This window comes from Labeo rohita, unplaced genomic scaffold, assembly GCF_022985175.1.
Source record: "Labeo rohita strain BAU-BD-2019 unplaced genomic scaffold, IGBB_LRoh.1.0 scaffold_147, whole genome shotgun sequence".
Taxonomy (NCBI): Eukaryota; Metazoa; Chordata; class Actinopteri; order Cypriniformes; family Cyprinidae; genus Labeo; species Labeo rohita.
Window position 1 is genome coordinate 159,805 of NW_026127637.1, and position 13,039 is coordinate 172,843.

Genomic DNA, 13,039 nt, shown 5'->3' on the forward strand with positions numbered 1-13,039 from the left:
AATGATTTCCTTATTGTGATCCTGTTAACTTGTGTTTCAGCTGTACTAGACAACCCGAAAACTCTTCTACATATATTGTACATGAAAACTGCAGCTGACTTTAAACAGCCACTTCATTTGTTCTAGCAGCTTATTCTCTCAGTGCATTCATATCAAAAGTTGTTTGAGGGTCAAATTTAAACCACACAGAATTCTTTAGCAATAAAATCTGCAGAATTACAGTAGCCATTTAATTTAGATTTCATTTAATTTTAGTAGTAAACAGATTATGTTGGTGTCTACTTACAGTATTAGAATCATTCCATAGAAGGCCTCATTTTATACCTGGAAAATAATGTGGTTTTAATAGACAGCATGTGCATGAAAATGTGTCTATACTAGATGTCTGTGGTTAATGTACATTAGTGTGTGCATGTCTTGAGGTGTGAAAAGTGTTTCGTTGTATAGCATGTACGTTCACAATTTGCATTCCTCTTCAGGCGAAACTGTTTCACTGCAAAATAAAGTGTGAATAACCTATGAATGTTTGACACCAAAAAGACTGGTGTTCAGCAGCATATGCATCTGTCTGTCACTGATTTTTATCAAATGTTGATCTGCATATTAATGCAGTGATCTTACAGATAAGAAATATTAGTTTCAGCAGAAGGTACTTCCAGCTCTAGCAACACTTCTCATTTCTGAGAAGTTTCCACTATTCTTCATATCACACATATCTGTTTTGTGACGAATATGTCATGTTCGTCTGACACCACTGAGGGCAAACTACGTGAATCATTTTAAGAGTAAATGCACTGCAATGAAAATGGAAAGCATTATTTAATTGTGGCATTTATGCAGTAATAGCTTATTGCAAATTGTGCAGAAGTGATGATTATGCTAAGAGGGAAAACAAAGATATTGCTCATTTTGTTTTCATCCATTTTGAGAAACTGCCATAAGCAATAAAATTTTTCATACTTTTTTTTTTTCAATAATTGGATTAATTGCAAAAAAATCTAATTCTGTTACCATTTACTCACCTTCATGCATTTTTGTTCATTCTGTTGTGTATGAACATGAGTCGTGGTCTGATGGGTGGATAAACAGCTTCTACATTTTGTGTCTATTATTGGATGGTTTTGTGTGTCTAAAAACTTACTAATCCATAATGTGAAACTCTTTAAGAATGGAGGAAGAGAAACATAAAAATATAATAAGTGTTGAGGAGGACTCCAATACAGAGTGATCAATAGGCTTTATTGTAAGGAAAGAAATAAACAGAACACACCAAAAAAAAATATCCCAGAAAGGGGGGGCACAGCACTCTGGAAAGGCCGGCAGATTTAGGACAGGCACAATGGCAGGTCAGGACTCATGTAAAAGGACATCAATTCCACACCAGTGAAAAGTGATGATGAACAAGCACAAGACAGATCACATGTGGAAAATGAATAAGGAAGGAAATCAGGAGATTAAACGAGGAAGATCAAGAGGGGCAAGACAGCCAAAAATCACATATGTGGATCCTGACACTGTAACATTGACAGGAGTGTCAGGACCCAGAAACCAAACCCTGATCACTGTCCACCCAATTGGTCCAACAAAGGTATTCAATGGTGGCTGAAGTTTTGGTGTGTTTATGTTTGTGTTTGGAGTGCAAAGTAAATTAATTTTAATTAAATTCTAATGCTGACTGCATTTTTGAATTATCCAGATTTGAAAACCAGATTTTAAGATTCAGCATCAGAACCATTTTACTTTTGTGCCAGTTTTTAAAGCATCATTGGATTAGACCAGCCTGATCCAGATACAAACATTGGACAAATGATGGCAAGTGTTTCTGTGTCATTTTAGTGATGTTTACGATTATTCAAAAACAGTTTCTTTCAAAATGCAATTGTCAACATCTGTTTTATATACTGTTTCAAATGAAATAAAATTTACATTTACATAAATCTTGCTTTTGGGCTTCCTTTAGACTGATATTTATATCCACATTTGATCACAATAAAATATTTGATCTGTTCATTACATGAGACATATAAACATGTGTTTCTATTGAATTAATGTGATCTTTTCATCATCACTAACTGAAATAATCAAATAAAGAGTTTTAACTCTCTAAATCAGTGACAACTCTCTCACTCTAGCACACTGAATTCTCTAAATCCAAAAAAACACACAACAGAATTAATCACACACATTTTATTTTGCTGAAAATGTGAACTGAAAATACTGTGATGTGTTTCTAAAGGAATGAAATGTTTAGATGTTTACAAGGTTTTTAAGAAGTCATTTAAGTGCAAGACTATTAAAAAAAAATCATATGTACATTCATTAACCTGAGTTTATTTCTACAAAATTTTGCAGGTGTAACAACAGTGTGACATCCTGCGTAACAGTAAATCAGTCAAAATGGCTCTTAGTACAAAAGAGCATAATATCATCAGTGCAATATCAGCATCAGCGCAAACAGCAAACTGTTCAACATCGGGTTTGGGCAATTCACTCACTTAATCATCAAAGATTGCTTATCCACACTCTTATGTTTCACAGATTCTCTGCTATTTTTGTTATGGACTATTAGTTTTGTTTTCATGGACTTCTAATTGGTTATCTTTAGTCACATGTTCTCCTTTGTTCTGTTTTCCCAACACTCTTTAGTTGTCTGGTATTGTTTGTGGTTCCCACACTGTTATGCTGTTTTGAGTATATTAGAATTCGTTAATAAACCTGTTTGGATCTTGGTCACCGTATTATCTGTGAGAAAAGAAAAAAAAAAAAATCACATGAGTCCAAAAGAGAAAAACAAACTGAAGTCTGAACTCATCATATAACACTGACACAGCATTGTAATAATGGTGTTAAATAAATTAATTAATAAGGCCACAGTAACAAACAGGAAATGCTGAGGGTTATGAACACAGAGTGAGAGCTCCTGCTTTAAATTAACTATTTGTTTAAAAAATTAAGCTTTTGGTTACTTGTTAAATTAACCATTTTATTTGACCAGTACTTTAACAATAACTCTGTTGCACAGAGTCAAAATTAGAAAGTCAGTCAGAAAAATCATTATTTCAAAAAGAGATGAAGACAAGGTCAGCTCTGTCTTTATATTTGTATTAATGATGTTATTGTTGTCATGATGTGTGAATGAACAACAGGAATGAATCCATATCATACACATCTTACATTACGCTTTAATCTTGAAAAGAGGAACCATTGACTGTCTGAAAGGAAACATATTTTAATTTATTGTAAATCTTTCATTGTCACAGACACTCAAGATCCTATAGTTATATAGGTTATATTATAAAATATATAGCTCTGCTTGTCAATCTAGTTGTTACTATTTGTCTCAAATCAAACTCAGATTTGATGTCACAACCTTTGAAAACAGTCATTACTTCATACTCAAAAGCACTTTAACCTGGTACCTTGTAAACAGACGGACTAATAAAAACCCTACTAGAAGGTCCAGAAAGCCAGTCAGTCAGAATAAATCAGATCTTACAAGATGGAGAAAATGTTTTTCCAGTAATATTACTCTGTGCTGATGCTGCAATGTATGTTTCTATGTATTCTTAGTAGACCAACCAGTCACATTATCAAACAAATCATTTCCTTGTACTGTTCTTGCACAATGCACATCTATGTTTATGCTGCAGATCCAGCAGATAATTCATGTTGTATTTATAATTATACAGTCATTTTACTATTTATCTTTCTTTTATAATATTTATTATTGGTTTAACATAGTTTCTTTTTAGGTTAGCTGAGTAAAATATGACTTCTCTTTTTCAGAGTATGTTCAGAATGACACACAACTTGTTCTTCAGTTTTAAAAAGCTCAAAATCAGTGCTGTCTCTAATACCTTTGTGTTTCTTTTGTAATGCTGTTTAGAGATTGATAGTTTTATAGTATTGAATATATTGAATATTGAATATTTTCTAATACGATCATTCCTATAAAGGCACATCACACTCCTACAAACATGCAGAAACTGTGTTAAGTCTGAGTTTTCTACAGACCTGTAGAAGATCTGTATCTGCCCTTCATCTGTTATTATCCTAATGGACATTAGACTTGTATTTCTTTTTTTTTTTTTCCCATGTTATATGAACTGTTTGTGTGATACTTACCCATTTGTCTTTGTAGTTCAGAGATCTTGCGGCGACGGCGTATCACAACAGCAGCTACAATGAAAGCTGCAGCCGCCAGAATAACAACACCACCACCAACAATCCCTGCTATAGCAGCTGGAGACAGACCTTGAACGTGAAACAGACAGTCATTAGTGTGAATGTGTGTCTGATCTATAACACACACACACTATAAACTATAAACATCAGCACTATATAAACTGAGTGAAGATCTGATACTGTAATGATAGAGAGACAGTCACAGACTGTAGTTTTGTGTGTGCATGTTACAGTATGTATCTATAAAATCAGATTTACTGTATAATGTAAAACATAAGTGGATTACTGTAATAAAAAGCATTACAGTAAGCATACATTATTACAGTACTGTACACATTGTTGAAATAACTGTTCTTGCTATTAAACACCTCAATGATTGAGAATACAACTGTTCTCTTAACATTCGGCTACAACTATCAACCCACCTTGGCCACAGTTAGGGAATGATTGAGAACATGCTACACAGTAGTGATCCTTATTTCATCAGATTAATAATATTAATAAAATTCGATACAAATCAGGACAGTGAACTATCACAATATTTTAAACCAAAGCAAGGAAGAGTTGATTATTATTATTATTATTATTATTACTATTATTATTATTATTTTTAGTAAAAAAACTTGGGGTGGTGGATTTGAATTGACTTGAACTTGGTCCTGGTCACCAATGCAAAGCACACAGAAACAGTCATAGTTCTGAAGCTGAAAATACAGAGTCAAGTTAGACACACATGCCTGCACTCTGTCTCTGACTTACATATAAATACACCCTTATTAACACTAAGCATACTTCCACACATGCACACACATTTTGTTGTAAAAGTAGATATTTGAAATAATTGACAGGTAACAAAGTGCTTAGAGCAAGTCTCCTTTTTATAACACCATATATTAGTGAGTTGAATGAGCTAATGACTGATCATCTAGTGATTATTATTGCAATTTCAGGGACTTTAGCATAGAAATACAGTGTTTTTAACCTTCCGAACTGTTATAACACCAACGTTTGCCTGGTCTCCACAAAATTGAACATGCTTGTTTAGATTCATATGACTCATTTGCATACCTAAGTTTAAGTTTTGAGTTTTCTTTTAGATTTATAGGCTTTGGGTACACTGGATTATGCCCATATTTCTAAGTGGCTACTACATTTCTTGCAGACCTTTAGGGCCATGAGTCAAAGCCTGATCAGCCTCTGTTAACCTCATCTAATAGGTGCTCAAACTTCATTAAGCTTTGATAGATTCCAGCATCCACAAATCCAATATTAAGCTTTGAAAGCAGTTTGAATGATAGATGTATGGATATCTTGCAGTATTTTTTACCAAACCTCTCTGAGAGACCAACAAACCAAAATAGTTTAAGATACAAATGTTTAACTATTCATATGAAGAGTAACTTTAGAATTGTTCTTAGAGCTCTGATCTAAATAAGATCACTTTAATATTGACAGATTTGATCTACTCACCAATGACAGTAACAGTGAATCTCCTGTTTATGGTGCGTCTGCTGCTGCTGATCTTCAGTTCATAAAGTCCAGAGTCTGTGGTTCCGGTATTTGTGATGGTCAGAGATCCAGTCTGATTATCCAGCTTCAGTCTGTCTCTGAATGTCCCATCAGGACCATCAGATATGGAGAATAGTTGGTCTGCTTTATGGATTTCAGCTATGACAATGTCTCCAAACATCCACAATACCAGATCATCATTCTGTATTTCTGTAACAGTCTGTAGAGAAACAGAACCTTCCTGAATCGCTGACAGTGACTTCACTCCATCTGTCACAACGAACACATGAAGAACAGTGAATGAGGAATGGCTACTCAGACATTAATAACAGAAATATTGTTTACATTTCTTGTCAATTAAAGCTATTTAAGACACTCTAAGTAGTTTAATTTGTTTTAAAAAATAATTAATTTGTTTTTCTAATTTTAATTTCTACATCACTTTACTGTTCAGAAAGGCACATTTCAGGTCTAACAGGACATTTCCTTTAAATGATTGACAAAGACAAAAAGAGAAATATGTTCATCAGATCAAATGATGCAGGTGATACACACTTTCAAACACTTCATAATCCAGTAATGTACATTATAAATGTATGAGAAGCACCTATATAGATATAAAGTCCATATATATTTGGACATTGACACAATTTTTGTTATTTTAGCTGTTGATTAAAACATTTTCAAGTTACAGTTATATAATGAATATGGGCTTAAAGTGCACACTCTAAGCTTTAATTTAAGGGTATTCTCATTAAATGCAGAGGAAAGGTTAAGGAATTACAGCTCTTTGATATGTACCTCTCCCCTTTTTCAAGGACCCTTTTTCAAGTAATTGGAAAGTTGACTCAAAAACTGTTTCACGAACAGTTGTGGGCTATTCCTTCATTTAAGTTCTGGAGTTCATTCTAAGTTTGGCATTTGTATTTGGTAGCTGTTGCTCTGAACCCACATCATGCGGTCAAAGGAGCTCTGCATGCAAGTAAAACAGACAATTGTTAGGCTTCAAAAACAGAAGAAATCCATCAGAGTGATAACAGGAACATTAGGTGTGGCCAAATCAACAGTTTGGTACATTCTGAAAAACACACACACACACACACACACATGTGAGCTCAGCAAAACAAAAAGGCCTGGACGTTCACAGAGGACAACAGTAGTGGATGATTGAATGATCCTATCCATGGTAAAGAAACTGTTTCACAACATCCAGCCAAGTGAAGAACCGTCTCCAGGAGGTAGGTGTGTAACTGTCAAAGTCTACAATCAAGAGACATGAGAGAAAATACAGAGGGTTCACAACAAGGTGCAAACAAGGCCAGATTAGACTTTGGCATGAGCATTCATAGCTTCCAGTGGCACTGGGTTATTGGTGTTTAATGATGATGTGACAGAAGACAGAAAGAGCTGGATGAATTCAGAAGTGTACAGGGATATACTGTCTGCTCAGATTCAGTCAAATGGAGCAAAGTTGATTGGGTGGCGCTTTGTAATACAAATGGACTATGACCCAAAACATACAGCAAAAGCAACCCAAGAGTTTTTGAAACTTCTGATTTCAACTTGATTGAGCATGCATTCCACTTGCTGAGGACAAATCTAAAAGCAGAAAGGCCCACAAATAACAACACAAATAACAAATAACAACTGAAGTCAGCTGCAGTAAAGGCCTGGTAAAGCATCACAAAGGAGGTAACCCATGCAGTCTCTGGTGATGTCCATGAGTTTCAGCCTTAAGGCAGTCATTGTCTGCAAAGGATTCTGAACAAATTATTAAAAATGAGCATTTTATTTATGATTAGATTTATTTGTCCAATTACATTTGAGCCCCTAAAAATGGTAGGACTGTATAAAAATGGTTGTAATTCCTAAGCATTTTGTTATATTTTTGTTCAACCCCTTGAATTAAAGCTTAAAGTCTGCACTTCAATTCCATCTTGATTGTTTCATTTTAATTCTATTCTGCTGGCATACGAATCTATGAAAATTGTGTCAGTGTCCAAATATACATGGACCTGACTGTATGTCAGTATAAAAATCACCTTTAATATTACAGCTGCAGTGTCACTACATCATAAAATCATGTAGTGAGTGTGGCAATTGTCCTGTTAGTAAATAATAATAGTAATTCATTTGCAAATCAAAATCTGTTATTTTGCACTAATCTTCTTTGAAAGAATTGCTAAACAGCACCACAAAGCCTTGAACAGTTAATTTTATGCATACATGTTAATTTTCATCTTAAATCTTCACAAAGTGCTGATCTAATTAAAGTCATTATTACCTTAATGGACTCACCGCTGACAGTCACACTGAATGACTTGTGTGTGGTGTATCTGCTGCTGCCACTCCTGATACCAACTTCATAACTTCCAGAGTGTTTGGTTCCAATGTTCCTGATGGTCAGAGATCCAGTCCAGCACTCCAGCTGTAGTCTGTATCTGAATATCCCATCAGGACCATCATATGTGTTGAAGATTCCAGCCGTTCTATTGATTTCAGCTACAGGAGTGTTTTGATGTTCAAACCTCCATCGTATCACATCATCTCTTTGTAAATCAAAAACACCAGAGTGTAGAGTGATTGAATCTCCCACCAGCACTGACACTGGCTTCATTGTAGTACCTCGCACACCTGAAGAACAAGCAAAAACAGTTTCACTGTCAGTCAGTCATTCCTTTTATAACACTTTCACTAAACAGATTTAACAGAGATCATTGCGTCTTGTCTAATAAACATCATGCAACTTTCAGCAGAATAAATGTAATTTATTCAATGGTTTTTAACTAGTCCAAAAGTGAATGTCACACATAATTTCACAAACACACATGTAGTACTATTTAAAAGTTGAGATTAAGAAACAAATCTTGTTTTCCAGAAAAAAAATTATAAAATCTAAAATTACAAGTAAGAACAAAATTTTGCAAATGTAAACAATTACATTTTATTGTCATTTTGCGACAATTGTTTTGTACACCATAATGTATTATACAATAACTAACAAACTAGTACAATTTTAAAATATTTTGGTCTTAAATAAATATGTTTTAATGCCATAGTTATTTGTGTGGTGAAATGTTGTGTAATAAGTGGTAACACTGCACTAGAGCTTAGATCGGGCCCAAAAAATTAAACCCGATCCTACCCGAACCCGTGCACCTTGTGTCCGAGCCCGACCCGGTCCGACACATTAACTGTAATTATGAGCCCGAGCCCAATTTAAACCCGACTATTTTTTAATACGTGAGCCGTTATAACAGACGTTCTCAACTACAATTCTAAGTTGTTTGAACTACAGAAATTAGTTTAGATTTATCTTAATGAAAAATGCAACAAGGACGAAGCATGTAAACTGCATTGTTTGTTTATTCAGAATGGATCGCAAATAGATCTGAATGAAAAAAAAAAATTGCTTAAAAAAACGTGAACAATGATAAACACAGAAAATGAACAAGCAATTAACTTTGGATGGCATATTTAATAAATATGATAAGTTTTAGAATATTTTTAAATAAAATAAATATTTTATATATAGCGCCTGGATTATATATTATATATATAATATATAGCGCCTGGAAGCCGTGCCACTTAAAACGTAAAATGGCCTTATGTCCTTGCAGCAAAATTCGATGCATTTCTCAGTGAGGGCTTGCCTCGCTCTCAGGGTTATGCTTGGAGAAGTAACAAAAGAGTACATTGAAGGCTGACTATCATCCTTTCTGCCATGGCAAGCCTGCTTCATGTGTCTGTTCATCGTGGAAGTCCCCGTTTTTTTGCTATCATAAGCTAGCAGCGTGCCGCACTTAATGCACTTCACAAAGCCGACACATATGTTGTCACTGCCCACGACTTGTTGAAAATGTTTCCATACCTCCGACTTTCCTCCAAACTTGCTCAAAGTTAATTCCCCCGTTTTAATTTTTTTCTGTACGTCTTCAAGCTCCATGTTGCACTTAAGCTATACACATACACAATACAGCACAGCTGCTGGCCCGGTGTTATGTGTGCCAGTGGAGGAGACGCTGTCGCGGGAGCTAGAGCGTTGCTGCGCATGACACGCGTTGCAAATTGCGCAACTTTGTAGACCTACACGTGTTGCTCAGGCCGACTTTGCTAAAATATTCGTATAATATTTATAATTATGGCATAGCTCTCCACCCAATTAGGCTAATTAAGTAATGATTTAAAAAAAAAAAAAAAAAAACACACACAAATGCTTGATCATGGCCCCGCCCAGCCCGGCCCGGCCCGAAGATAGTGGCAGGAAATATCGGCCCGGGTCAAGTCTGGGCTCGGCCTCGGGCAGAGAATCTAAACTCTACACTGCACTGTATTCCTTAAATGTCCATTTAGTTTGAACTTGCCGGGTGCTAGCAGCTGGCAGTTATCGGAAAATAAAGCCCTTCAGTCTTATACAACAGGCGGATAAGCCTGTCGGGGTTTATTCTGCGATAACAAGTGGCTGGATGTACATTATCCCTTACCTACAGACCTTTTTTACAAAGACGTCAGTTTTGGTATTCCTTGTTGTTGTTTGCCTTGTGCAGGCTGCCAGAATATCAAGTAGCCATTGTTCAGGGAGGAGTAAAGTATGTCTGGCCAAACAAAAGCGGCGTTTGGTGATGGTCGTGTGCGTTGGCACAACGGTATCATTCCACATTCATAACATGGTCCCGGTAAGTGATTTTGAAGATGCAGCACAGACATCGGAGGTGAAAAAGGACAACACTTGAGTGATGAGGCTGTCATCTTCCAGGTTTCGCACACGTAGGTCATCGTTGGCACAACAATCGTGGCCAGGAGCTGCAGTTTAATCTACAAGGAGAGGGAAGGTAAATTCCAGATTGGATGAAGTTGTTGTAATGCAGCAGATGCCTTGCTGATGCAACAGATGACATCTCGCTCTGTGTTCCCATCTGAGGAGATGACACTGCCAAGATAAGTGAAGTTCGTTTGGGTTGGGCCAAAAACGATGTTCTGAACATTTGCAAAGTCAAGATCTGCAAGGAGGAGGTTGCCACCTGTCCAGGATATGCCGATGTGCAGACAGTCGATGGAATGGCAGCTGACAAAGTCAATGATGAGAAGTAGCAGCATCGACGAAAGCATGCAACCTTGTTGTACACCATTTTCAATTTGCGAAAAAATCTGTTACCCCTTCTTCCATCCGTATGCAACTGTGAAAACCTAGTTACAGGTTGTAAAAGATGTCAGCAAATCAAGATCCTGTAAGCCCAGGCTATCTTGCATAGCATTTCTCGGTGCCAAGACAAGGGCCTTGACAAAGTCAGTGAAGTACAGTGAGTTCTGTTGTTGTTATTCCAGCAATTGTTCAACCACTTGTTGCAGAACAAAAAGCTTCTCATTGCATGATTGCCCGCTTCGGAAATCCCCTTGTTGATCTCTAAGGCAGGCATCAACAGCTCAAAAGTGGGGGTTTAAGAGGACGATGGAAAATACCTTTCCAGGTACCTGTATCAGGGTAATACCCCACCAGTTACTGCACTTGGAGATGTTGCCTTTTTTCAGAAGTGTGACAATCATACCTCATTTTCATTCCTTGGGAACTGCTGAGGCCTCAGGGTGTCAACAAGGCACTGGTCAACAGATTTAAGTACTTCAGGTGGGATCTTGTTCAGGCCTGCAGCCTTGCCATACTTGAGTGGCCGAAACTTATTTTTAATTCCTGCCGCTGTGATCATGTCGAGGTTGACTAGCAGATTGGGCAAATTTTTTGTAGATGTAGTGCGACTGGGCGTACTCCAGTGTAAGAATGCACTGCTTCAAGTCAGAACGGAAATTGTGTGACATTATTATGAAAAAGGTCTATTGTTCACATTAACTTAACACATAAGCATCTGTGTTTATGAGAATACTCGCCAAGAGGGGTATTTGGTCATATTTTTTGTGTGTATTCTCTGTTTGAGAGGTGACTTTATGTGACTTTGGGTACTGCGCATATGACGTCGTAGTCACGTCTTTTCCATGTCACGGACCCAATATAGACATGATCTGCACGTCTATCCGATGTCCAATGTTTAGTGGGTTTTTGGGTAGCAGACAATACAAAAAAACATCTCTTTGAGAGCATGTGAGAACTAAATTAAAGCCCTGATACCACACGTACATCATGGAGATGTCTATATGACATTGCACTTACATCTGAAAGATGTGTTTTTTAGAGTGTTCATCAGCATCTATACTATTGCTTAAATGTGCTGACAATGGACAATAAACTGCATGAGTTGTCAAACACTTTGGTCTCATGTAGTCTGTTTGTCTGGGCCACTTGGTCTCATTAAGGAATTTTAACATGCTCAGTATATCAGTTTTTAAAAAAAAAACTACTGAATGATTTTTTTTTTTTTTGATTAACATTTTACATCCAGATAATTAAAATTGTTTATAGAGTGATAAATAATTACATACATAATAATTATTGAATTAAAAACTGAGACACTCACCACTGACACTGAATGTCTTCTCTGGGGACCCTCTGGGGCTGTTGACCTCAAACTTATAAAGTCCAGAGTCTCTGATCCTGAAGTTTATGATCTTGAGATCTCCAGTCTGAATGTCCAGCTGCAGTCTGTCTCTGAATCCCACAACATCATCATAGACAGCACTGTTTTTAGTCACTCTAGCTATGCGAGTGCTGTTAAACCTCCATTCAATTTCTTCATCTGCCTTTATTTCAGTAACATCAGTGTGTAGAGTGACTGAATCTTCCTCCTTCACTGACACTGACTCACCAAACACACCTGAAAAACAAACAGAAACAGTCAATCAGACAGAGATGAAACTAATAAATGTCTTGAGAACTGCTGCAGTCTACATTGAACCTAAACCTACATTAATGAAGACATAAATAAAGGTTGTCTTTATGCCCAGATTCATAAACATGGGGGAAAACAACAAAAACAACAACAGTTAATTTTAATGTAATGCAGTCTTTGTTATAGTTTATAATAGACATTGCTTGTCAGTGGGGACTAAAACAGTGGTTCTCAGCGAGGAGACCGGTGACCACTAGGGGGCCTCGTCGAACTTTAAAGGGGGACCTAATAAATTGTTAAATTATGTGAATTTAGTTATATTAACATGCGTTAATGTGTTAATAAATGTTTAAACTGACATGTGCGTTATTTTTATTTAATACAACAGAATTACTAAATGTACATATCAGCTTATAAAAAGCGTCCTTCAAATATCGTTTTTTACAAAAGGGGGGCTTTGAGTCATTAAACTACAACCACAAACAATTTGAAGACTTTATGGATCGTTGAATCCTTCCCATTATATATATATAACCAACTTGTGGATCATTTGAAATGTACAGATCCAA

The 13,039-nt window shown here is 36.3% G+C and overlaps 1 protein-coding gene across 1 annotated transcript in view; it reads right to left on the reverse strand.

Moving 5' to 3' along the window:
- The window catches only part of LOC127158352 (uncharacterized), a gene marked incomplete at its 5' end in the record, with an annotated part of 125,655 nt that extends 113,200 nt beyond the window's left edge, over positions 1-12,455 (reverse strand). The window contains 2 exons of the mRNA XM_051101505.1: positions 7,993-8,328; positions 12,159-12,455. Coding sequence (XP_050957462.1) covers positions 7,993-8,328; positions 12,159-12,455 — 633 coding nt within the window. The remainder of the gene's footprint in view (positions 1-7,992; positions 8,329-12,158) is intronic.
- Positions 12,456-13,039: the final 584 nt, after the last annotated feature.